Consider the following 25,542-nt stretch of genomic DNA (forward strand, 5'->3'; position numbering starts at 1 on the left):
GCCCTCGTTCCCCATCGTCCCCATCAGCAGCAGGGCCGTCCCGCAGCCGGCACCGAGAGGGTTACGGAAGGCGGAGACGCACCGGGACGCACCGGTACCGGCACAACCGGCGGTGGGTGCCCGCCCCCGGCCCCGGGGAAGCCCTGCCCGTTCCCCCTTCATCACTGCCCCCCTCCCCGCCATCCCTTACCCCGAGCCGCTACCATGCGGCCGGACCCGCCGCCGCCTCCGCCGCCTCCTCGCCCCCGGCCCCGCGGAGACGGAGGGGGCGGCGGGGCAGGGCGGCCCCGGGCGTAGGGAGCGGGGGCGGCGGGGGCCGCCGGAGGACGCTGGCGGAGAACGGGCGAAGCGAAGAGCATCGCTCCCGGCAGCGGCCGGGGGGGCCGCACCTGCGGTAGCCGGTGGGTTTCGGAGAGAATCCCACCCCCCCCCCACCACCCCGGCCCTTTTCCATCCATCCCGGTGGAACGAAGCATCTCTCGGCCAGGGGCAAAGACGAGAGGAGCGGAGGGGATCGCCCCCCAAAACCGGCTGCCCTCGAAGGAGGAGCAGGGAGGCATCGCGACATCTTTCCACTCCGCGTCGCTTCGGTTGCAACCTGGCAGTGCGCAAGGGCTGGGGAGAGAGCTTGGCAGGGAGCTGGGGAGGCTGGCTCGCTCCGCTCTCGGCCTCCCCACGCCACGCCGGCGGTTATTTATAATTATCCCCCTTTCCCTCCTCCGGCCGCTCCTCGGCACGTAGCGGGATTCGGGGTTACGGCCGCAGGAGAAGGGGAAAGGCCTCGCGGCTCGGCGGCCGGCGAGACGGGGATGCTGCGGGCGATGCCCCGGTGAGCATCGGGGCGCGGGGGACCGCGGCGATTCTGCGGGGCCGGAGCAGGGGAAGGTGCCGCGATGCCCAGGAACAGGGCTTTTTCCGAGCCGGAGTGCTCGGCCGAGTACTCCGCCGACTACTCGGTGAGCCTGCCGTCGGACCCCGAGCACGGCGTGGGTCGGACCCACGAGGTGACGGTGCGCAGCTCGGGACCCTGCCTCTGCCTACCCCGCTTCATGCGCCTCACCTTCGCTCCCGAGTCCCTGGAGAACCTCTACCAGACCTATTTTCGCCGCCAACGCCACGAGACCCTCCTGGTGCTGGTGGTCTTCGCCGCCCTCTTCGACTGCTACGTCCTCGTCATGTGCGCCGTGGTCTACGCCGCCGACAAGCTGGCCCCGGCGCTGGCGGCGGCGGCCGGACTGGTCGCCCACGTGCTGCTCTTCGTCCTCTGCAAGTACAGGCTGCTCCCCGAGCGGGTGGCCCGCAGGTTCCTGCCCTACGTCCTCTGGGTCCTCATCTTGGCCCAGATCTTCTGCTACCTGGGTCTCAACTTCGCCCGCTCACCCGAGGCCAGCGACACGGTGGGCTGGCAGGCGTTCTTCGTCTTCTCCTTCTTCATCACGCTGCCGTTGCGCTTGGCGCCCATCGTGCTCATCACCGCCGTCTCCTGTGGCATTCACACGCTGGTGCTCGGTGTCACCGTCGCCCAGCAGCGGCAGGACGCCCTGGACGAGAGCGCGCTGCTGCGACAGGTACGGGGCCGGTGGGGTGGACGTGGAATCCCCCGGGGTGGTGGGGGGGTGACGGGCAACTCGTCCCCATTTGGCGTTTCCGTGAGTTACCGTGGGGTCCATCCCCACCCCTATACCCTGACCCTAAAGCCGGGTTTGATCCGGACCCTGTGAGCCGATCATCGTGTTTTCTGGGAGCAGGGGGCTCCCCAAAACATATCTGGGGATCAGCCCGCATGGGGAGTGGGGTGCTGGCGTGTACAGGAACACCCGCCCGTGCTGGGACACGTGGCCACAGACCACGCAAGCACGGATCCGTCCCCAGGAGCCACCCGGGGTGCATGGATGCGTGGGCTGTGTTTGGGCTGCTGGGGAAACTGAGGCATGGTGAACTGCGGGCTTTCCTGTCCACCCTGCCTGGTGGCCTTGCTTGTGCTGATTTCCCTTTGAATTGCAAAAATGGCTAAGAATGGCCAAAAATGGCTATTTTTAGCAGAAACGTGGCAGGAGCCCAGCTTCCAGGCTCGCAAACAGCTACCGGAGCTTTCCCAGGAGGACGGAGCCAGGCGGCTGCTTGGCCCCAGCTTGGTCCCTGGGTGATGCCCATCACCCAGCCCGGCGCCTGGGGCAGAGCCTGGGGATGCTTTGGGGTGATTTTCTGCCGCAGCAAAGCTGGAGAAACAGCATCCCCGAGCCCAAACGTGGCCCTAAGGTCGGGCCACCCATTCACGCATGCAGCAAAGGAGAGGACATGGGGGTCGGTCAGGGGGAGACTGGTCCCTGGCCCATCAGGTTCTCAGTATTTCCTGGGAAATGCCTGCCCGGAGCAGCTAGAGACTGTTTTTATTCCCTAAATCAGTGGGTTTCACAGCTTGGCTGAGTCCCTCTCCTCCCACCGATGTCCCCACCGGCTGGCCATGCACCCATCGATCTGGGGAGTCTTTCCATGGCTGGGGTTGGGGGAAAAAAAAAGAGCCGGAGCTGAAAACTTGTGTGCTGGTGGCTGCTGACGGCAGCAGGGAAAATCCCACTGGAAGCATCCGCTTATGCCCCATAATGGTGTGGGCTCCGTGGGAGGATGCTACGGGAATTTGGGATGCTCTGGGTCAGGCCCCGGGAGACCTCCAGTGGCTCCCAGCCTAAATAGGAAGAGAGAGGGGAGTTATTTATTTGCTTTTTGGGAGTGCTGAGCCCATGATCACACTGGGAATTTGGAAAATGGAGCCTGTTCTCCAAAAACCCCAAAGATACTGATTTTTCCTTGCCCCGGGGAGTATGGTTTGGGGCTGACCCCCTGGCATGGGGTATTTCCTGGCATCACACAGGATTTTGCAAAGAAAAGCACTTTTTGGGCATGCTTTCTGGAGCATGCCGGGCTGGGTGCTGGGGTGGCAGCATGGATTCCCTCCCAGCGATGCCCGGCTGGAGGCACCATGCCGGCGGGAGAAATCCCAGTGCAGCAGCGGCTTTCCCAGGTTTTACTCCCTATTTGGGATGCAAACACTGCACGTGGCTGATCTGAAGCCAAGAAAACCTGTCGCTGCCACCAGCCCCGGGATGCGGGAGGCAAGGGGGCACGCGGGCATCCCCCCCGGCCGGCAGCAGGCATGCGCCACCGCGTTAATCATTGCCGTGGCATGGAGAGTCCGGAGCCGGTAAAACCTTGGCAACGCGGCATGCCTCTGCCTGCTGCAAAAGGAGGAACATTATGTCCAGAAATAAACATCATATGCTTTATTATTATAGCCGGTGGTGCGGCTCCCGGAGGGCATTGCTATTAATAGGATGAACCAGAGGATGTCGCTTGAGCGGGGCCGGCGCAGCCCGGGAGGGGTTCACGAGAGATGCTGGCAGCTTCTGCCCCGCTGCCGGCCGTCGAGGAGGAGCCCGAAGGCTGGATGGTGGCAGGGGGTCGGGATTCGGCGGCGTTTGGGACCGTATCTGCCGCGGTTGCGTGCAAACTAGCTGCGAAGCATCCTTGGACTCGGTCAATGACCCAGTCCTGGTTCAGATGGCCCCGGTGCATCCCACCGTGACCTTTCCTGCAGGATACGGATGGGAAAGGAGGGATAAGGCTCGGTCCACCAGCCACGCGTGCTCCTGCATGTGTCTTGCTCTCACTGCCCCCAAATTACTGAGTGCAAATAACCGGTGACGGTGCCGGGAGCAGGGTCTCCTCTGTGTCGGGGCTTTCTCTGCGGTGTTTGGGGTGCCGGGAGGTGTTTTGCAACTCCAGGCATGTGGGCATGTGCTGCAAAAGGTTGCTGGGGCTGAGCATCCATTGCATGGCTGCAGGATGCAGCTAGAAGATGCTCGGCACGGGATGCGGCTGTGCCATGCGATGCTGGGCGAGCGGGTCCCCGGGTTTTCCAGTGGCCCCGGTGTACAGAGCCGTGCGGAGCTGTGCCGAGCTGCCCCATGCCCATCCAGCCCCAGTAGAGTGGCCTGTTGTCATGACAACCCGAGAGGTTGGTTAAAAATAGCAAGTGGCTGCTTGTTTTGGGGGTTTCTTCTCCGTGCCCACCTCCAGACGGCTCCTCGCTCGCCGTCTGCTGTGCCGTGGGTGCAGGGGCTTCCCGGGGATCCCCAGCTGCGGCAGTGGGGCTGGGGCAGGATCCGGCCCTGAGGCACCAGCTGGGTATCCCATGTACTCTCCCCTGCTCCTCATGCTTTTTCTTCCCCCCCCAAAAAAAGTTTCCTTGCTGCAAATCATTTTATCAGCCCCAGCAGGGTGCCTCACCAGCACCCAAACCCCCGGTGCCAGGGCCCTGTATTCATTGCTGCACATGGCCTGTCTCATCCGTGCCTCAGTTTCCCCCTGCGTGGAGAGGGTTGGCAGCTCCTCCCTATCTCCATGTGATGAGACCGGGCTGCCTGGGGCTGGATGCTGTCAGGGAGTAAAACCTCCAAGGACAGGGACACTCAGGGACCGGCGTCACATTCGTGCTTTCCTCCGACCGAGCTGGGCTATGGGATATGGGAACCAGGGAGGGAACAAGGTCGGTACCGGGGAGTTGGGCATCAGGAGAAGGATGCTGAGCACGGCAGCACATCCCTGATGGAGACGAGCCCAAGGATGGCTCTGTGCTCTTCCTACTGCCTCCTCCACTCCGGCTGTGACACAGCCCGTGGCCTGCGGCGTGGGAGGACATCTCCATGTCCCTATCACCCCTTCAGCATAGCTGGAGCCTGTTATCACATCCTCCCTGTTGCTCTTCCCCTTTCTAGTCTAAACAAACCGAATTCTTTCAACTTTCCCTCATCAGTCATATTTTCCACGAAGGGATCTTTGCTCCCATCTGCAAACCTGCTCCGTCCCCTCTCGGGCTGCAGGAATGGGGACCAGCCTGTGCGATCGGATGGGTCCAGCCTGTGGGGACAAGATCCAGCCCAGAGAATGGGGTCCAGCCCATGGAACTGGGCTCTAGCCTGTGGGATGGGACAGGTCCAGCGAGCCTCTGTGCTATGCTGTCTTGAAACCTCAAAGAAAACAGGGTGGGTTGTCACAGCCAGCAACACCCAGGAGCACCCATCTCCAGTGCTGCAGGCTCACATCTGTATTTTTGGCTGTTGAGAAGGATGTAGAGGGGCAGGAGCATGAGTAAATACATGATTTTAGGGTTTGGCCACGTTTTTATTAACTTTTTCTGCACAAAAAGGGGTGCAATTCCCGTGGCGGTGGGTTGGGGGGCAGATGGCATGTGAGCCACCGAGAGCCATTCGCCTTCAGCAGCACTGTCCCCCGGGGCTGCACCCGACTTGCTGCCTTTTTCCAAAACATCTCTGCAAGTTTTAATGAAGTGGCGTCAGCCCACAGGGACCACGAGGTCTCCTGGGATGCTCAGGGCATGATCCCTGGCCAGACCCCTCCTGCAGAGCCACCATGACGGTCCCCCGTAAGTCCCCCCAGCAGTTAACGGTGGCCGTGGCTTGGTAATTTAACCCCAGGGCGTATTTTATGTCCTCCTCCAGCATTTGAATACTTTTTTCCACTCTCACCGATCGGGCTCTGCTGCACAAACAGGGACTTGCGGTGACACCGATGCCATCCCCGGGGCGCGCGCGGGCTTCCCCACGTCTCTGCTCACCCCCATCTCCTTTTCTCCGTCCCCAAAGATCCTGTCCAACGTTGCCATCTACCTTTGCGCCATCACGGTGGGCACCATGTCCTACTACATGGCTGACCGCAAGCACCGCAAAGCCTTCCTCGAAGCGCGCCAGTCCCTCGAGGTCAAGCTCAACCTGGAGGAGCAGAGCCAGCAGCAGGTAGGAGCCACGGCTTGGGGCCCGGCAAGAGGAGCGTTCGGAGGGGAACGGGCATCGTGGTGCCAGCCGGCTGTTTGAAAGCCCTGTTGTCTCCAGCCCTCTGTCCGGTGATGAGCTGGGCTAATTTTAGCACCTTATCTGGGGCCTCTCTCCCCATCTCCCATCTCTTATCTGGTTGAGCCGCTGCCAGCAATTTGCTCCCAATGGCAACAAAAGACACGTGGCGGGGCCGGGCCAGCGCCACCGCGTCCTCTTTGCTGCAAAACCTGGGTGGATGCTCTGATGTCTAATAAGGGGTTAGGTCCAGGGAGGGGTTTGGGTGATGGGGGCAAATCCTGAGGCTGGGGGATGCTCTGAGCGAGAGCGCCTTCGAGGCCCCAGCTCGTGGGTTCGGAGGGGTATAGGAAGGGACATGGGGATTATTATCACATGAGCTCTGTTTCCTTAGGGAATTGAGCTAAAAACAGCCTGCGAACTTGCAGGAAAGGCTGCTAGCATGAGGCTGAGCAGCTCGGGGCAGGGGGGCTGCGGGGCAGGGAGCGATGCTGGCAGGCAGATCCATCCCTCCTCCCTCCAGGCTGTCAGTGGTGGCTGAACCGTCAGCCCTGCGGGCAGAGTTAAGGTTAACGGGAGTCAAGAGGGGCCGGGGAGCTCCCACACGCCTCCCCACCAGCAGCTCCCGGGGACAGGGACAGGGACACGGTGCCGTTCCTCCAGCAACGGTCCCACTGCGGCTGCGCACAGAATTCCCCCCGTCCTGGGGGAAAACCTGCTTCATTAACCGAGTTACTTACACTTAGTGCAAATCCCCACGTGCATCCAGGCAGATCTATCCCTTCTCCAGCTGCAGGGCCAGCGGGGACAGCAACGGGTATGATGTCCCCAAGCAGGCTTGATCCTCCTGGTGGACCTCGGTTGAGTCCTACACATGGATGTGAGATACCCATCATGCTTTTAAATTGATAAATCCTCCCTGGCGTAATTAACCCAGGTCCCTACACCCAGCCCCAACCCACCCCCAGGGCAGGACACCCTGGGGCAGCTTGCAGGGACCTTGGGGGACATCAGTGTAGACCCCAAGGTTCCTCCCAGCACCGTGTCCCAGGTTTATTTGGGGTGATAAAAGCTTGGCCAACCCAAAGCATTTTAATTCTCAAGCTCCCAGCAAGGGGCTGGGCTCTGTATCGCACCGGGAGAAGGGATCTGGGGTGCACAGGCAGATTTTGCAGCTCATCAGCTGGTGCCCAAATAAGTGTGTGGGACCATCCCTCCTTCCCATGGCTCCAGGGACAGGGAGGCTGGTGGCTGCAGTGCCCCAAAACTGCCACCCTCCCATGCTCCCCTGGCTGGGATTTATTCCCACTTGCAAAAATCTCGAGGAGAACTTGTAAAATAGGGAGGAAAATGGCAAAAGCAGTGGTTGGCATCCCCGGCAGAGCATTGCTAAGGGGGACCTGCCACCCATGGGTGCATGCCCTCTACCCGTGGGTGCGGGTCTGAAGCTGGGGTGATGGCTCCCAGCTCCCTGGGGTGCCCTGGGACACCCCACACCGAGTTTATTCTCCCTGCCTGGAGGAAAAGCTCCTGTGGCTTGATCCACCCGCTCCTTCCCCACGTGTGCCTGAGAGTTGGGCTAAAGACCTGGCTGGGCCCTGGGATCCTTCGGGAACGGCCAGCTCCACCAGCGAAGGGCCCAGGAGCTTGGAAATGTCACTTTGCTGCTCTCTGTCCCCATGGAGAGGGGAGCGCTCGGACCATAGTGCATGCACCATGCATTTAGACTGTGCAATTGCATCGGGTATTTGCACCAGGCATTTAGACTGTGAATTTAGACTGTGCATTTTCACCGTGCATTTGCACTGTGCATTGCTGAGCTTGGCACGGGCCTGGCTTCGCGTGGTGGCAAACTCCCTTCCCTGCCCTGTCCCCCAGGAGCGGCTGATGCTCTCCATCCTGCCCAAGCACGTGGCCGATGAGATGCTGAAGGACATGAAGAAGGACCCGAGCCAGAAGGAGATGCAGCAGTTCAACACCATGTACATGTACCGCCACGAGAACGTCAGGTAGGACCGTCCCTTCGCTGTGCGACCCCGTGTCATCCTTGTGGGAAAAAAAACCCAAACCTCTTTTTTTTGGCAAAAATATGGATTTTTGCAGTCTGGCTAGAAAAGAGGGGAGAGATCGGGGTGGTTTGCAGCTCAAACGAAGGGTGACAGGGGATGCCACCGACCAGCCCATAGCTTGGGAGCCCCTTTTTGCAGAGCATCATTTTCAGCCGCGTCCCAAAATAGCCTTTGCTCTGGCGCAGATGCCCTGGCAAAAAAGGAGAGTGGGGAAGGGGGGGGGGGGTCCGGGCAGGGGGAAACACCGGGGCTGAGCCCCTCACCGTTGCTCCCCGCAGCATCCTCTTCGCAGACATCGTGGGCTTCACCCAGCTCTCCTCGTCCTGCAGCGCCCAGGAGCTGGTGAAGCTCCTCAACGAGCTCTTTGCCCGTTTCGACAAGCTGGCAGCCGTAAGTGCCCCCCTAACCCTGCCTGGCATGTAATGAGCGGGCCAGGTCTCAGCCACCACCCTGCCCCGGCTCCAGCCGAAAGCTGCATCCCAGAATGGGGATGAGGAGGTTAAAATATTATTGCTCCGGGATGTGGGAGACGCCCTGCCCTGCGTTGCAAAAATAGAGCTGGGAAGGGCCCCCCCCCCCCCCCCAACACCAGCCAGGCTGCAGCCAGGCTCCCGGCCGAGCCCTCGGGGGAGGCAGGGTGGGAATGGAAAATCCGATTATTTGTGTCCCTGCTGGGCGCGGGAGACCTCTGTGTGGGTCAAGGTCAGCCTGGGAGAGGGACGGAAGGAGCTGGGTGTGGGGGGGTCCCAGCTGATGGGTGGGGGGCTGATACCGTGCCCCCCATCCCCAGAAATACCACCAGCTGCGCATCAAGATCCTGGGCGACTGCTATTACTGCATCTGCGGGCTGCCCGAGTACCGGGAGGACCACGCCGTCTGCTCCATCATGATGGGGCTGGCCATGGTGGAGGCCATTTCGTAAGGGCTTTCTCCTGGGGGAGGGGGGGTATTCACCCCCAGGGAGGGGTGCCAGGGTGGGCAGGGGGTCCTGGTGGGCTGAGGTGCAGCCTGGGGGCTTCGGGGGGTCCAACCTCTGCAAAATGAGTTAAAATATGGAGGGGTGATAATTAATGATGGGGGGTCGGGATGGGAATGGGCGGTGGGGTGGAGTGGGGATGGATTGGGAGGGGGTCACCCCTATATCACCCCCATCTTTCCCCCCAGCTATGTGCGGGAGAAGACCAAGACGGCGGTGGACATGCGGGTGGGGGTGCACAGCGGGACGGTGCTGGGGGGCGTGCTGGGCCAGAAGCGCTGGCAGTACGACGTGTGGTCCACCGACGTCACCGTGGCCAACAAGATGGAGGCGGGCGGCATCCCCGGGTGAGCATCTCCAGGGGGGAACTGGGGGGACGGGGACGGAGTGCCCTGCACCCAAGGGTGACACCAGTGCCCGGTGCTGGCAGGCGGGTGCACATCTCGCAGAGCACCATGGATTGCCTGAAGGGTGAGTTCGAGGTGGAGCCGGGTGAAGGTGGCTCACGCTGCGAGTACCTGAAGGAGAAAGGCATCATCACCTACCTCGTCGTGGTCCCCAAGCAGCCTCTGCGCAACGGCATCAACGGGGTGGTGAGTGGCGGCGCCGGGGTTGGGGGGGGGACACACACACCCCACCGCGACCCACCACCTTCACCTTGCAGAAGCTGTCGCTGACTTCATCCCACGGTGGCTCCCCGCCGTTGGTCAACACCAAAGAGCGCAACGGCAGCCTCAGCCTGGCCTGTGCCAGCCCCGAGGAGCCTGAGGAGCCCGACGCCAGGGTGAGGGGCACCCTGGAGAGCGGGGAGGAGGATGGAGAGGTACAGTCTATGCAAAGCATCCCCCTTCCAGCAGCTCGCCTGCATTGGGGGGGGGCTGCTGATAGCCACACGGGGGTGGTTGAACATCCCACCGATGCTGGCGTGGTCTTGCTGATGCCTCGGCTGTGCCGGTGCAGGCGGTGAACCCCTCCTTCCCCAACCCTCGGCGGCGGCTGCGGCTGCGGGACCTGGCCGAGCGGGTGATCGACGCCTCGCAGAACGAGCAGGAGCTCAACAAGCTGCTCAACGAAGCCTTGCTGGAGCGCGAGTCCATCCAGGCGTGAGTCACCCCGGCCGGCAGCGTGTCCCGGCACAGCTCGGCAGGTCTCCGGTGCCGCTGGGTGCTAATGGGCGGTGTTGCCAGCAGGCTGAAGGGGAAGAGCACCTTCCGGCTCTCCATGCGCTTCATTGACCCCGAAATGGAGACGCGCTACTCGGTGGAGAAGGAGAAGCAGAGCGGGGCCGCCTTCAGCTGCTCCTGCGTTGTCCTCTTCTTCACCGCCTTGGTGGAGGTCTTCATTGACCCCTGGTAAGGCAGGGGGGTGGTGGGGAAGGGTGGCCTCAAGCCACGCTCGGCCCCGCCGGGCTTCAAACCCATTCCCTCTCGGCCTTTTTGGCAGGTTGGTGGCCAACTACGTGACTTTCGTGGTGGGGGAAATCCTGCTGCTCATCCTCACCCTCTGCTCATTGGCTGCCATCTTCCCCCGGGTGAGACGGGATGGGCTCGCCACTCACTCGTAGTGATGGGACACCATGATGTCCCATCACCGTGTCCTGCCTGGGCGAACCCCCCCCACTTTCCTCTCCCCATAGGTCTTCCCCAAAAAGCTCGTGGCCTTCTCCACCTGGATCGACAGGACCCGCTGGGCACGCAACACCTGGGCCATGGCCGCCATCATCATTGTAACCGTGGCCGACATCGTGGACATGGTGAGCTACTGGCCCGGTTGCCAGCAGGGCTGAGCCTGCTCCAGCCTCCAGCCAAGCAGCCCATAATTGTGCACGGCCCTGCGTATGGCCGATCGTTAAAGCAATTAGCAGGGCTGCACTGTGTGTGGGGGGAAATTTAGGTCGGGTTTCCTCCTCCTGCTCTGCAAAGCACCCTGTCCCTTTGGGTGGCCATCCAGCCCATGGAGAGGTGCACCCTGTCCCCGTGTCCCCCTCCTCACCCTGCCCTCGTGCCCCCAGCTCAGCTGCCGGCAGGACCACGGTGGGACGGGCAACGGGACAATGGGGCCACCGCGGCCGGGTGGCTGCGGGGAGCAGCCCAAGTACTACAGCTACATCGCCTTGCTGGCCTTGGTGGCCACCATCATGCTGGTGCAGGTCAGCCACATGGTCAAGCTGACCCTCATGGTGCTGATCACCGGGGCCACCGGCGCTGTCAACATCTACGCCTGGGAGCACATCTTCGACCAGTACGACCGCCGCCGTGGCCAGCAAAGCATGTAAGGGGTGATGGGGGGGGGTGTGGGCACAGGTTGAGGAGCACGGCCATGCCCACCACCCACCCATGCCTTGCCACCTCTGCTGGCAGGTCCTCGCTGGTCCCCTCCAAGTACTCCATGACGGCGATGATCTTCGTTGTGATGCTCAGCTTCTACTACTTCTCTCGCCACGTGAGTGACTCGCTCCCCTCCCCTCTGCGTCTTCACCCTTAGTGCCTGCCCTTATTTCTTGCAAGCTCCAAGGCAGCAGGATTTGTCCCCAGCTGTGAACAGCATCTCTGGTTCTTCTCCAAGGAAGCCCACCCAAGGGCTCTCCAGGACCACATCAGTGCAGAGAACACCTTCATCTCGCCCCTATGGTTAGGGGTGGGCAGCAACATGGTGGCCCTAAGACCCACACTTATCCCGCAAGGGTCCCATTTGTACCTTGGAGCAGGTCTCATGTCCCCAGTTAGGGCTTCACCTTGTCCCAGAACCTTCTTCCAGGCTATCCCCCAGCCCGGACCAGTGCCACAGTGGCCGGGATGCTCCCAGCGTTGGAGGGGAACCCATTGGTAGTTGGGAACTGGGGGTGCAGCCGTATCCCTCCACCCACAGGTGGAGAAGCTGGCCAGGACCCTCTTCCTCTGGAAGATCGATGTCCATGACCAGAAGGAGCGGGTCTATGAGATGCGGCGCTGGAATGAGGCCCTCGTCACCAACATGCTGCCTGAGCACGTTGCCCGGCACTTCCTGGGCTCCAAGAAGCGGGACGAGGTGAGGGGCACCCAGGAGGGGGTATTTGCCCCCATTTTGAAGGCAGGGGGGTTGGGGGGGGGGCATGCTCCAGATCCAGAGGCTTTTCCATAGGCTCTGGAGCATCTTTGGTTGGATGAAGATGATGTCTTGGCCATGCAAGGTGAGGTTGCAGAGCACCCTCATTTTTTTCACATGTGCTAAGGGAAGGTGGCTTCACGGGAGGGTTTGGGTTTGCTGGAGGTGCTGGTGTCACGCGTGGGCATGTCCCCGGCTCACGGCCACCGTCCCATCCCATCCCCAGGAGCTGTACAGCCAGTCCTACGATGAGATCGGTGTCATGTTTGCCTCCCTCCCCAACTTTGCCGACTTCTACACGGAGGAGAGCATCAATAACGGGGGCATTGAGTGCCTGCGGTTCCTCAATGAGATCATCTCTGACTTCGACGCGGTGAGTCAGGATGGAGCCGGCCATGGGGATGGTGCGGCGCTTGGCCAGCCCTTCCCTTCCTGCCCCATCTGGGGGCAGAAGGACCTGCCATGGCCCCAGGGTGCCTGAGGGTCTTGTCTCCATGGCTCAGCTCCTGGACGAACCCCAATTCCGGTGCATCACCAAAATCAAAACCATCGGCAGTACCTACATGGCCGCTTCTGGAGTGACCCCCGATGCCAACGCCAATGGCTACAGCGCCAAGGTGAGGGGTCACCGTGGTGGGGGGGACAGCGGGCGAGGGGTGGGCAGGCCTGACCCGCGCTGCCCTTGCAGAAGGAGACCCTCTCGGATAAGGAGCGCTGGCAGCACTTGGCCGACCTGGCCGACTTTGCCTTAGCCATGAAGGTGACGCTGATGAACATCAACTACCAGTCCTTCAACAACTTCATGCTCCGCATAGGCAAGTCCGGGAGCGTGGGGCAAGTTCTGCCTCGGCGTCCCCTGTCCCTCCTTCCCCACCAGCGGTGGGACACTGGGCAGCAGCTGTAGTTCAGCAGCTGAAGGCAGCAGGGCTGGTGGGGGACCTCATTGCCCCAAACCCGTCCTGTGGGACAGACTCTCCTGCAGACCAGGATGCCCTGTCCGTGTCACCAGGCGCGGAGGTGACGCCTGCTCCCTGTCTTGCACAGGCATGAACAAGGGGGCCGTGCTGGCGGGCGTCATCGGCGCCCGCAAACCGCACTACGACATCTGGGGCAACACGGTGAACGTGGCCAGCAGGATGGAGTCCACCGGCGTGATGGGGAACATACAGGTACAGCGACGAAGGGGCTACAAATCGGCAACCCACGGTGGGGCTGCAGCCTTCAAAACACCCCAGGCTTTGGGTGGGAGGGGGGAAAGTGCTGGCAGGAGCACACGGGAGGGTGGGGGCTGGCTGAGGGGCTCCTACGAGCTGGGAATGGGGTAAGGTGATGCTCAAAGAAGGGCACCCCAAGACAACGGGGTGGGAGCCAGGCTGGTGGGTAGACCTGTTGTCCGAGTGGCACGTGGGGGGTCCCTGCTCCCCACGTCACGTGTCAGGCAAGGACCCCCCCGCCCCCCCCCAGCCTCCCACTGTGTCCACTTGTCTCCACAGGTGGTGGAGGAGACCCACCTCATCCTGAAGGAGTACGGCTTCCGCTTCGTGCGCCGGGGAGCCATCTACGTCAAGGGCAAAGGGGAGCTGCTCACCTTCTTCCTCAAGGGCCGGGAGAAGCAGGGCTCCTTCGTCAACGGCTCCTCCGTCACCCTGCCCCATCAGGTGGTGGACAGCTCGTGAGGGTCCGGCGCCCGCCCGCCACCACAGCCACCGCCTCCCGGCGCTGAGCAGGGCGGCTCCGGGGTGGGGGATCCATCCCACCGCGGTCCGGATCCGAAACCAAACTCGAGAAACCAACCCCTTCGCACGACCCTTTCCGAGCCCCATCGCGCCTGCGGCAGAGCAGGAGGGAGACGCGGGGCTGCCCCGGCAGGCTCCTCCGGCCGTTCACGCTCGCGCGCAAGCGCACGCAAAGCTCGCAGCCCCCGGCGGGCACGGGGCCGGGGACACGCGCTGCCTTTTCCCGGGCGTCCCGGGCTTCACCGGGCAAGCGGCCGCACCATCAGCCGCGCCGGGCGCGCAGCGTGACGTTAGAAGTAGCATCGCGGGCCCCGGCCGCCGCGCGCTTGGCACGAGGAGATCCAAACTCAGGGCCGGATGGGAAGACATCACGTCTCTCCTGCGTGCCGGGAGCGGTAGTTACAAACCGGGAGCATCCGGGGTTTGCTGTTAGTTCGTACCAAGTTCATCCTCGTCACAAACCACCGTAGTTAGGAGATCGGGGAGACGGAGAGCGCAGTGCCGCCTTTGACTCGGGGAAGAAGAAAAAGGAACCAATATTGTGTATTTCAGATATATAAATATATATAAGAGTACAGATTGACATTAGTATTTTTAACTGTGGCCCGTTCCCTCCCCGCGGCGGGGCTCGCGCTCGCCCAGACGCTGCAGTCGGCTGCTGTCACTTTGCTGTCGCTCGATGGAAGAGAGGAGCGGGGACTGGCCGAGGAGGGGACTGGTGTGTTAAACCCGATGCTGCCAGGGCCGGGGGGAGAAGGCAGGCACCCGCAGAGTGTAATTACGCCGCTAGTTTCTTGAATAGAAGCAGTTGAATTTCAAAGCCCGATTCTGCGCCTGCTTTGTTCTGGGGGTTGTGGATACCTCAAGAAGGGTTTGACCACCCTTACGAGGGGATGTCGGTTTTGGAGGGATCGTCAAAGGGGAGGCTGGTGCCAGGGCTGAGCACCTCCTGTCCGTCGGTGGCATTCGTGCCTCTCCCTCGTTGGGGCTGTCGGCTCTTCTAAAGCAGCTCGAGCTGCAAGGGGTCAGCCTTGTGAGCCTTCCTCTGTGAGAAGCGCTGAATATTAGGGGCAGGAATCGCTACCTGGAGCTACGACACTCGAAAGCTGGAGGTCACATTTAAACAAGTTGTCCAGTTCAATCTGGACAAGGAGCTCTCATTATCACAGAAAAAATAAAAAAAAATATAAAGTGCTTTCCCTGGGCCTTATCACACATAGGACTGGCATAAAAATGAGATAGGAGAAAATACTGTCATTTAAACCACGTGTTACACAGCTAAAATCAACAGAAGATTTTTTAAACACCACAATTTCAGTAACACAGAACTTTTATTAAGAAGTTTAAAAAATATTGTGACAAAACAGTTTTTTTAAGGATCTCTTCGAGACTTGAAGCATAACAACAGGACAGAACACCAGCAAAGCTGCCCCATGCCTGAAGGGAAGGAAATAGCATGTGTAAAGCTACTGCTGGTGTGAAATTTTCTGGAAAGTTCAGTGTTTGTGCTTTGTGGGGGGGGTTAAAGCAGCCCACATGAGGGCATGGGCTGCTGCTGGCAATAACTGAACGTCACCTCTGTCCCTCAACCCCTTCCAGCTTCTAATATAAAGTCCTTTCCTGGCTGTAGTAAGCAGGCTACAGATTATTCTGCTTGTTCCCATCTTTTTGAGGTGCACTGGGTAAGTGCATGGTGCTGATGCATAGGGCATCACCCCCAAAGCACCAAGACCCTGAAGTTTTAACATAGTTTCTGATTCCAACTGCAAGACGTTTCCTGCAACTGTGAAGTTCTGCGTCACCAACCGCAGAAATCAGCACTCGAACAAGCAAGAAGCACAGCGCTAAGGAAAGATGACCTGCAACAAGAGGCACTCAAAGCAAGCAAGAAGCACAGTGCTAAGGAAAGATTACCTGCAACAACAGGCACCCAAAGCCTCAAGAAAATATGACTCTCAAGATTCAAACTGGGCCCATAGCTCCTCGGGGGGTTCCCAGCAGCAGTGCTGCAGTCGATGGAAAACACACGCATTTCGAGATCGCTCCCCACAGGCAGGGGAGCTTGGGAAGGTGCTTTACTGAGGAGAGCCAGGGTGGCTTACGGTGCTCCATCCACACCTTCTTCAGCGTTGCCGAAGGAGTGGAAGGCTTTGTGCAGGGCCACGCGGCTAAACAGGTCCGAGTGAGCTGCTGCCATCTCTGCTAGAGATGCAGGTGCGTCCGCTGGCAAACAGAAGCAGACAGATTAGTGGGGAAAGGAAAACTATATTGCCAGCATAAAACTATTTGCTTCTCATTCTTCCCTTGTCCCTATGGAGTCTTTCACTCTCCCTCGCCACACAGTTTTTCTTCTCATAACCCTTCTCTCTCCTTCCTAACCCTTCACGTCCTGCAGCTCCCCCATGGGATTTGATGGCTACAGAAAGTGCAAGTGCCTTAAGAAACACCCACTGGTGACGGGTAAGGACAGTAACGTGGGAGCCTCAGCCACCCAGTTGCTCTCTTAGCTCAAAAGACACAGAAATTTGTGAGCCAGGGCAGAACTTCACCTATAAGGGGATGGCTACTGCCAGGAAAGGAGAGGGGGAACTGTTGATACAGTACACGACGCCTCCTCCAGCCTAACTGCAAGCCAAGGAGCTCACGGAAACAGGCATGAGACTCCGACTGATGGCAGAGAGAAGAGATTATTAGTTCCAGCTGCTCTGTTCAGAGCTCCATCTAGCTGCACGTTGGTCCACACACTCTGCAGCCCAGCCAGCCAGCCGTGAGCAGGACACAGTGCAGCTGGAAACACGGGGAGACAAACGGGCAAATGATTCCTCGGCCCAGTTTGGCATTTGTAGTAACCAGTTAGAAAATAGCGCAGATCCAGGATTAAGCCGTGCCACGGTGTTAGGGTCGCAAAAGTCACTCAGCGTTGCGGTCAGTCTTTGCCGTACCAGGAGGAGGTAGTGTTACTGATACAGAGGAGGGGGAGCAGGTGGTGTTGGGGAAAGATTTTTCAGGCAGAGATCTTTTTTAGGAGTATTTCACAGTATCCCTGACCCTTTCTAAGGGGTCATAAACCTCCCTCCTGCCTCTCTTCTCTCTGCCATTGCACTGCAGTATGTGCCAGCACACCTAATAGTGCAGCAGGGGCAGTTAGGGCCTGGCTGCCCAACACGAGACATCCCAACACCAGGCCTCAATTAACCATTTATCTGACTACATTGAGAGAGAGAAATTCCTAATGCTAAAAAGATCCTGTCTTATTTGCTTACAAGTAACTCCCAACCTACAGAAAGGTCACAGAGCTGGGTGCCAGGTTTTCAAGGATTGAAAACGAGTCCAAGGCTATAAGTCGACTGGAACAAACTATCACTGCAACTGAGACTGGCGGCTTCCAAGTTTCTGGCTGCGCTTGCTTGCCAGGCTCTCCCACATGCACAGAGTGCACTAGCACAGGCTGGCCTCTATCTGGGAGACTTGTGAAAACAGCATCCTGATCCTGCTGGGACCACACCGGAGTCTGCACTCTGAGCAACTGCAAACTGGGAATGAGCAGCCTGTCCAACTGAAGTGATCCAAGCTTGCACTTTCCTTCCTCAGCCCCATTGTATTTCCCTCCCTCCAGCCATCCCATCTTGCCAGTATTGCAAGAGATCGGTGCTCTTGTGCTAGGGATGAGTTACAACTGTCTCAAGACTCAGCACCGATGGCACACAACCCCTTCTATAATCTTTTATCCCTCAGAAATATGGCAGCCTGCTCCCTTTTGTCTCCAAACTCAACTAGAAAGAAATCCTATCCATCTGCAGAACCACAGTATGGTCTGCCTACCCCACACCCCCAAACAGACCCCACACCATCCACTTACATGTGCAGGAAACGTTGACCTCAGTGGGGAGGCTGCAACAGAGATCTCCATAAAGCAGCCTCACATTGAATGGAAAGGTCTTGCTTTTACTTGACACCTTGTAATTAAAGACCAGCAAGTTACACAAGGAGTTCCTCTGCAAGGTTCCTTCTATCTGGTCTGAAAAGTGCTCCTGGAGGGACAAAGACAACTTCTGAAACATGAAGCTAGGAAGGCAGTCCATCAGCACAGGGCTGGGAGCTTGCCAAGTGCAGTGCCCCCACCCTCATACCAGCCTGGCATGCCCATACGTCAAGCAAAAACCCTTGTGTGGGAAAGACTTAGATAAATCAGCGCTCATGCATGCCCTTAAGCCACGTCCTCCAGCGGCTCTTTACAAGATGACAGCTATTTCAGCTTAGGGACCTCTGGAGTTCGGCAGTAAATTTTAAATGAGCCACCAGACAACATCCAAGTACTGACAATCGACAGAATAGGCAACTGAGTTTATAGTCACACGATAATTTGTGAAGTTCTGAAAAACCAGAGCCGTGAGTGCCCCACGTAAAGAAAACTGCCAAATTCCCCCCAGCACTTCAGAGGCTCATAACACTAGGTACATCAAAGGGAAAAGGACGGGTGAACAGCATTGCTGCGGCCACTGGTACCTGTAACTGGTCTGCTTGGTACTTCCTCCCAGCATAAGCGTTGAGGTGGTCAGACAGGACAGACAAGAAGCGCCCGATGTCCGTCTGCAAGTACTTCTTGGCTATCTGCTCCAGGGGGATGAAGGTGGGGACAGAGTGCTGGTGAATCTGCACTTCTGGCTTGACGAGAAGGTGCAGGTAGTAAGAATCCAAGTAGGTGCTCTCGTAAGCCGTGCTGATGCAGAAACACACTCCCTGCTTGGTCCGCTTCCCACTGATCCCTTGGGTCCGGAGAGAGAGGGTTTACTCAGCACTACTCTAACTCACCACCGCAAGGCAGCTTTGCTGGGGCAACCCAGACTGCAAGAGGGGCTGCGTCCTCTTACTAGGCTAGCTCAGGGAGCTGCCTCAGAGGATTAAAGACTTGCAACAGTTTAGGGACATAAAACACAGCAACTTTTTAATAAGGGACCTCTAGGGAATTCAAGCAGCTTAACGGTAGCTTCAATTCCCAATAACTGAGTTATGCTGCCAATTTCTAACGCAGTCCTGGCTCCAACGTGACAGGGAGAACAGGGTGCCCTGGGTGGAGGAAGGCAGCGCTTCACTGCGCCAAGGAGAGCGGCAGGAGTGCTCACAGAGGCAGGGGCTCAGCCCCTTTGCATCAAGCAGGGCTCATGTCCTCGCGCTGCCCAGACCACAGAGCAAAGGTGACTCTCGTTGGAAACCAAAATTTTTTTAAAAAGCTCAGGAGCAGATGAAAAGAGGGTGCTGACCTCACAAGCTTGCTTGGAAGACCCAGACCACTGGATATTTAACTGCCTAATTCCCAAAGATTTTATTTGTACATTTTCCAGAATCCAGACCTTAGTTTAAATGATACTGTTCAGCAAATAATAGTTCCTGGAACATCCCAGAGGCCTCCTGTGAAAGGCACGGAATTACAAGGTTACGGCTCTTCCAGCATTTTCAGACTCTAATGGCTTCAAGCACAACTGCAGCAAAGTTAACAGGGAAGTTACACTTCACATCAGGCTCATTTTCCAAAATTTAGCACCCCAGAAATGCAGCTGTTGGCAGAACACATGCAAATCTCGAGACATTACCTGTGAGGTAAGAGACCTGCAGCATGGCCTTAATATTTTTTATCTTCCACTCTAAAACAGCCCGAGCACTGGACTTTGCTGGATCCGACATAACTCTTTTTTCCTTAAGTCGCTACAAAAGCCAGAAGAGAAGAGAGGTCAAAAATCATTGACACAAATGTGTCACCTGCAGGGAACACAGTCAGGATACAGAGAAATAATAACCGCGCTCTGAGAAAAGCAAGATGGCATTTCTAGCAGAAGGGGGCGGGGGGGGGAAATCAAGAAAAGAGTTCAGAAATGGCTACACAACCTCCAAGCAAGTAGACCCAGCAGTTCTGACTACACAGTACTGAAAACAGGGGACCCCAGGACTGTATGTCACTTAAAAAGGGAAAATAAAAACCCAATAGTTGACTCTATATGAATAACACCAGTAAATCCACCCTCTGAAAGCGGGAGCACGCCAGAGCCCTCTGTAGATCTCTGCAGCAAGCCCTTTCTCACCACCTTTTTCTGCAGGCGCACTTTAGCCCGCAGCTTATCCCTCTGGAGTCTCAGCTCCCGCACTCTCGCTTTCAGCCTGGCCCGCTTCTCTTCTTCCTGCTTCATCTTCTCTTGCTTCACAGCTACCTCATGAGCCTGTGCCTCCAGCCTTTCCAGGTGAGCAAACACCCCTGCGAGGAAAAGCACGACACACTCAAAAATCCAGGCTGTGATTATTAGTGGTCTGCACTGCAGTACACAAAACAAAGTAGGTCCAGTGCAGCTACATAAAGAAACCACTTACAATAGCTTTTCAAAGGGACAGAGGACAGGCAAACATCTGGCAAAGAGGCTTTTGGCCATTTTAAACAGCAAGGCTGAGTGCTAGCAGACCCTAAACACTGGGGTACCCTGTACCAGCTAGCTAAGCTCCTGGAAAGCAGAGCAAGCTAGCAGATGCACCAGTCCCCATCCCAAGAGATCTGCGACTCCCAGTTTTACTTCTAACCTGGCACACAGAGCAGTGAAGTGACCTCTCTGAAGCCCCCATGCCCTCCACTGCCGGAGAGTGACTCAAGACCTGACTCAGCAAGCCAGGGGGTCACTTCTGGCCCCAAACATTTTCGGGTTCACTCCTGCAGGAGCACACGCTTTGCACTTGGCTGTCCCGCACCCCAGACAGCTCACCGTCTGCTGAATTCCTTTTCCCTTCCTCCATCTTTCCTCGCTGCTCTCCGGCGAGCAAGAAGGCAGATGTCAGCCCTCCCTGGCCAGGCTCCGTCCCTTGGGAAGCGGCGACGTGGGAGCAGCCAGAGCTCTCCCTCAGGGGACCTTCCTCTTCCTCCTGCTGCTGCAACGGGACTCTGAGAAGCGCCGAGGGCAGGCCTAGCACCCGGGCCGACCCTCAGGCAGGCACAATCCCAGGGGCCGACGGCTGAAAAGACACGTTATCACCAGAAAACACACGTTATCACCCAACATTTTCTATCAGCCACCGTTTCACACCAGCCCCACAAGGAAAAACCCCCTCGGGAGTGCAGGAAGGGACAGCATTCACCGGCCTCCGACAGCAGGACGAGCCCGGGGAGCCGCCACAGCCCCGGGGACGGGGACCTGGGCTCTCCACACACAAGGAGGGGGTGAGGTGGGACGGGGAGGGAGACCCTCCCGCCCCCGGCCCGGTTCCCCACCGTCTCCCGCACTCACCACAGCACCCGGCGCTCAAACCGCCCGCCTACCCCCGCCGCCAGAACGACACCGCCTCCCCCGACGCCATTTCTTAACCTTTTGCCGTACAACAAAATGGCGGCGGCGCTGCCTTTTCCGGCTCCCGGCACACCCCGCGCGCGCGGCCGCCCCTCCCAGTAGGCTGTGCGGCCGCCGTACGGCAACATGGCGGCGCCCGGACCGGCAGCGGCGGCGGCGCTGGTACAGTACGTGGTGCTGCGGGGGGACCTGGGCCGCCCGCCGCGGTCGTGGCCGTTGGGCGCGGTAGTGGCTCAGGGATGCCACGCCGCCCTGGCAGCCGCGCATGCGCACCGCCAGCACCCCGACACCCGCGCCTACCTGGAGTTGGGCGGCGCCATGCGCACCGTCGTGCTGGAGGTGCGCGGGGCACGACGGGAGCCGCGGGGCACGCCGGGAGCGCCGCGCTGGGGAAGGGGGTGGCCGCCATTTTGAGGCGGGTCCGGCAGAGCCCTGAGGGGGCGGTGGGGGGGGGGGGGGGGGGTGTTCATGGCGGGGATCGGTGCAGCCGCTGTGTGGATGTGGGCTTGGGCAGAGCTGTTTGCCTTAGGACGCTGAGCCAGGCAAGCTGTCCGGGGAAAAAAAAAAAAAAAAAACAACCCGCATTTTTGACGGTTTACAACCTGTGTTGGCTCACAAGCCCCAGCTGCCCCACCCCAGTGCTTGCAGAGGCTGGCGGTGGAACCCGGGGCCTGCAAGAACAAAATGCCTTTTGGGTAAGATACAAAGTACGGGGATTGCCCATCCTCATACCTGTGTGGAGGCAGGTGGCTGCCTCCCCGTCCTGGCCACTGCCCTCGGCGTGAGCTACCTTGCTTGGCCTGTTCCCCGCCGCTCTCGCACCCCAGCCCTCACAGCGGACGTTGTCTCTCCCCAGGCTCCGGATGAAGCCGCCCTGACGGCGCTGGCAGAGATCCTGAAGCAGCACGGCATCGACCACGAAGTGTGGACCGAGCAGCCCGAGAACGTGGCCACGTGCCTGGCGCTCAGGCCCTACCCAAAGGACCAAGTGCACCAGCACCTGAAGAAATTTAAATTGCTGAAGTGAGCAGGAACGGGCACGGGCAGCTCTCCTCCTGAGGCAGAGCCGAGCTCACCCCCGGACAGGCGCCGGGAGGAAAGCTGCTGTGTCTCGGGAGCGCTGTGCTAATGCTCAGCAGCAGGTAGTCTTCTCCTCGCGTGGTGATAGCAGTTACACAGTGTGAAACGGTTCTTTGGTGGGGAGGATTAAATGTTATTCTGTGCAGAAATGTGACTGTGTTGTATTAACCTGCTGTCTACAGGCAGCGGGCTTGCAGGCCGTCCCCCTGCCAGCACAGGCAAACTTGAAAATGTCTCTCCTGCTTTTTAGGGGCGAGTTTTCCCTTGGGCGGCCCTTTGAGCTTCCCCGTCCGTCTGTCCGTCCATCCCGACGGCTGCTTTCCCCATGCCCGAGCTCCACAAGCAGGGCCTGGCTGTAGGCACAGCCGTCCGGCGGCTCTGGTCCTCCCCGTGGATTTGGCGCTGGTTCCGCTGCTGGTGCGGCCGTGCTCCCGGCGTCTCTCCCACCTCCACCCCTCGCTCCGTGGCTGCGGAGCCATGCCAGATCGCTTTTTCCTCCCGCACCAGCGAGGCCGGTTTGTCCATGATTTTATTTGCACTGAACCGTGCGATGAAACCCTGCCGGGAGCCACGCAGACAGCAGACGGCAGCATTGGCCGTCGAGCCGGGACTCGCTGCAGACCTCCTCCTGCTGCGTTCGGCCTCGTTTACAGTAAAAATATTTGAAATGAGCTACTTAGTTTAAAAAAAAAAAAAGTGCGTTGTCAGCTAGAAGTGCATGTGCCCCACCTCTCCCCGTCCTGGTCGTGCTGTTAATGCCACTGTCACCCCCTGCCCCCTCCCAGGCCCCGCAGTTTCCCCTTTTCCAGAGCTGAAAGTGAGCACAGAGCAGCTCTTCGTGGCCTTGAATTCAGGGCTCGAGGCAGGAGCCGTGCGCCGTTTCTCTCGCTGTTGGCTGCCGAAGCCAACCCAAGCGGTGTTTCCACGTTGGTGTTAGGCACGTCGGCAAGCCCCTGCGCTGGCAGCCCCCCGCCGAACACCCCGCCGCGGTGCTGGGGAGCATTTGCCCGCAAAACCGAGCGCCAAAACCCCGGTGCCGTGCTCCAGCGGTGAATTCGGTGACTAATAACCGTGCACACACACTCTTATATATTTTCTCCGTAGCACTTTCAGATTTAAGATGCTGGTTTTTGCCACCAAACCCCACAGACCGGCTAATTTCCAGCTCTCCCCAGCGTGATGAACCGTGGTGAAAGAGGGGTTCCCGGTGCGAGGACCCCGTCTGCCCACACCTCCTGCCCCGGCAAACGGCCCCGGCACCGCTCCGGCATCCCCGTCGGCACAGAAACAACGAAACGTTAGCTGGCAACTCCGGTTCTTTTTTTGTTTGTTTGTTTGGGTTTTTTTTTTTTTGTCATCTTTAACTCTTGCAAATGTCAATCAACAAAGCTACACATTTTTCCACACACCAGCGCAATTTTTAGAGGGAAAAAAAAAAATCCCCCGTAGCCGCCCTCCCCCCATAAAAGTCAGCAGTGAATATTAAAAGCGACCCCCAACTAAAAGAGAAGAAAACAAATTTATACAGAGCTCAGAGCTATTTACAGTGACAGGCTTGAGGGGAAAAAAAATAAGCTATCTCCCAACAGAGAATTCAATTATTATTATTATTATTTTATTATTATTATTTTAAATAGTTTAAGCTACCTCAGCTGTTAAACACAATCAAAGCAGAAAGAACCGACTGCTTAATTTTATTTAATATTTAATCAGAAAATTTTATCTACAATAATTGACAGACCCCTCCCCCCATCCTTCCCCCTAAAAATTATTGCCGTTTTTTCCCCAAACTGTTCTTTTTTTGTCTTTTTTTGTCTTTTTTTTTTTTCTCCTCCTGTTGTAATATACACATTGTAGCCCCCCTCCCCGTTTCGCCTGGAGGCCTGAAACCAGCATAAAACATGGAAAAAATGGTGGGTCAAAATACTCTGTTTTGTTTTTTTTTTTTTTTTTCTTTAAAACCGACAAACTCACGATTGCTAGAAAAAGCTGATTGTACGCACAAGCGGGCTGGGGCGGAGGGGAGAGAAGGGGTTTTGTTTAAGCGTGAATAAAAAACCGGCTTTTCCCGCAGAAGTCCAGCGCCGATCCCCTTCCGTGCCCCGCGCCGAGACGTGATCAGTGACAGATCCAGCTGAAACTGAGATTGCTCTTCCTCCTCCTCCTCCTGCCGCCGCCGCAGTCCTCCAGCTGCCTTCTCCCCCTCCCCGCCTCCCCGAGAAACCTTCCTCCAGATTAAGAAGCCAGCAAAATGATTACAAAAATAAGAATCATCTGTAATTTTGGCTCGAGAAACCGACTGTCCCGCCTCGTCGCTTCGCCGACATCCAATGCTTTTTAAAAAAAAAAAAAAAAAAAGGAAAAGAAAAAAGGAAAAAAAAAAGGGGGGGGGGAAGTAAAGGGGGGGAAAGAGGGGAAAAAAAGTGGAACAAAAAGGGGAAAAAAGGGGGGGGGCAGGGAAAAAAAAAAGGGGGGAAACCCCCCCCCCCCCCCCCCCAATAAAACAAAAACCCCCCTTTTTGCTCCAAACACTACGAGCTGAAGAATGGCTGCGGGTTGAGATATCAAAAATCTCAGAAAAATATATAATATATATATTTATATATCTCTGTACGTCTTCTTATTTAAATTTCACATTCCTCGAAAAGCGATTATTCAGTCAGTAGCTGCTGAAGAAGGCTCTTCTGCTGGCCCGGCGGCGGCGGTGGCCCGGCGGCGTTTTTCGGGGTGCCCAAGGGAGCCGGCGGGTTGAGGTAGGGATCTCCTACCAAATTCACTGTACACTGTACGTCGGCAAAGACCTGAACCTGTTGTACCTGCTGGGACACAAAAGAGAAGAGGGGATTTAGCGGGGCCGGGGCAGGGGCCGGCGGCGGCGGATCTGGGTACTACGTGAAGTGGAAACTCACTAGAGACTTCCTCTAGTCTGGAGCCACCCCAGAGAAGAACTCTTCTGTCTTCTTGTCCTATAAAAAGAAAACCGCTGCAACTCATTCGGCTCTGCGAGGTTCATAACGTTGCTCATCCAAAAAAAAAAGGAATAAAAAAAAAAAAAAAAAGGATTTTTTGGGGGAAAAAAAACCAAAAAGAAGCCCAGCCTGGCATCCCCTGGGTGAAGAGGAGCCGGCGGCGTGGTGGCCGTGCCGGTGCTTGTGGGGTGGTGAGCGAGGTCCAGCGCGGCTGTTTGATCAAAATTAAGAGCTTTGGTGTGTCTCGGCGGCGCTGCCGGCGCGTCCCTACGGGCTCTGCGAAACCAAGGCTGCGCTACGGGGAAGGGGGAGGCGACGCCGTGACGCCGGCGGGTGTTGGATGAGACGGGGATGAACCGGATCATCCCCGGGAGCCGGAGGCATCGGTGCCGGCGGGCGGCTGGGCACGCTTTGGTGGTGCTCGGTGCTGCTCAGAGGG

At 58.1% G+C, this 25,542-nt stretch overlaps 4 protein-coding genes across 12 annotated transcripts in view; 2 read left to right on the top strand and 2 right to left on the bottom strand.

Moving 5' to 3' along the window:
- Positions 1-203: 203 nt before the first annotated feature.
- Positions 204-13,819, top strand: ADCY3 (adenylate cyclase 3). Its single transcript, XM_052809166.1, has 20 exons — positions 204-1,568; positions 5,664-5,813; positions 7,746-7,876; positions 8,215-8,326; positions 8,727-8,854; positions 9,101-9,259; positions 9,343-9,505; positions 9,577-9,735; positions 9,873-10,015; positions 10,103-10,264; positions 10,356-10,443; positions 10,549-10,665; positions 10,924-11,183; positions 11,273-11,354; positions 11,781-11,939; positions 12,223-12,369; positions 12,500-12,613; positions 12,685-12,811; positions 13,041-13,165; positions 13,490-13,819. Exons 1-20 carry the CDS (start codon positions 894-896, stop codon positions 13,670-13,672), a joined length of 3,384 nt encoding a protein of 1,127 aa, XP_052665126.1. The 5' UTR covers positions 204-893; the 3' UTR covers positions 13,673-13,819.
- A 1,165-nt stretch (positions 13,820-14,984) lies between these two features.
- Positions 14,985-21,167, bottom strand: CENPO (centromere protein O). Of its 2 annotated transcripts, none has more exons than XM_052809167.1 (7): positions 21,073-21,167; positions 20,476-20,722; positions 19,813-19,979; positions 19,324-19,435; positions 18,239-18,498; positions 17,592-17,763; positions 14,985-15,955 (listed from the first exon to the last, which is right to left on the bottom strand). In XM_052809167.1, exons 2-7 carry the CDS (start codon positions 20,504-20,506, stop codon positions 15,831-15,833), a joined length of 867 nt encoding a protein of 288 aa, XP_052665127.1. In that variant the 5' UTR covers positions 20,507-20,722; positions 21,073-21,167; the 3' UTR covers positions 14,985-15,830. The 2 variants fall into 2 exon arrangements, with proteins under 2 accessions (XP_052665127.1, XP_052665128.1); XM_052809168.1 differs by having other exon boundaries at positions 20,995-21,076.
- Positions 21,136-24,472, top strand: PTRHD1 (peptidyl-tRNA hydrolase domain containing 1). 4 transcript variants are annotated; one of them, XR_008238438.1, is made up of 3 exons: positions 21,136-21,393; positions 21,911-22,196; positions 23,239-24,472. XR_008238438.1 is itself a non-coding variant. In XM_052809169.1 (2 exons), the coding sequence occupies exons 1-2, from the start codon at positions 21,181-21,183 to the stop codon at positions 22,079-22,081; spliced, it is 384 nt and encodes a 127-aa protein (XP_052665129.1). In that variant the 5' UTR covers positions 21,136-21,180; the 3' UTR covers positions 22,082-22,283. The 4 variants fall into 4 exon arrangements, 1 of the variants encoding a protein (XP_052665129.1); XR_008238439.1 differs by lacking the exon at positions 23,239-24,472 and adding an exon at positions 22,385-22,529; XM_052809169.1 differs by lacking the exon at positions 23,239-24,472 and having other exon boundaries at positions 21,911-22,283.
- Positions 24,473-24,541: 69 nt separating this feature from the next.
- The window catches only part of NCOA1 (nuclear receptor coactivator 1), a 184,977-nt gene continuing 183,976 nt past the window's right edge, over positions 24,542-25,542 (bottom strand). For 2 of the 5 annotated variants that reach the window (XM_052809161.1, XM_052809162.1), the window contains one exon: positions 24,542-24,953. In XM_052809161.1, coding sequence (XP_052665121.1) covers positions 24,786-24,953 — 168 coding nt within the window. In that variant the 3' untranslated portion in view covers positions 24,542-24,785. Of the gene's footprint in view, positions 24,954-25,043; positions 25,101-25,542 lie in introns of all 5 variants that reach the window. The other 3 variants (XM_052809165.1, XM_052809164.1, XM_052809163.1) reach the window with 3 other exon arrangements.

The sequence above is a fragment of the Harpia harpyja genome, chromosome 15, assembly GCF_026419915.1.
Source record: "Harpia harpyja isolate bHarHar1 chromosome 15, bHarHar1 primary haplotype, whole genome shotgun sequence".
Taxonomy (NCBI): Eukaryota; Metazoa; Chordata; class Aves; order Accipitriformes; family Accipitridae; genus Harpia; species Harpia harpyja.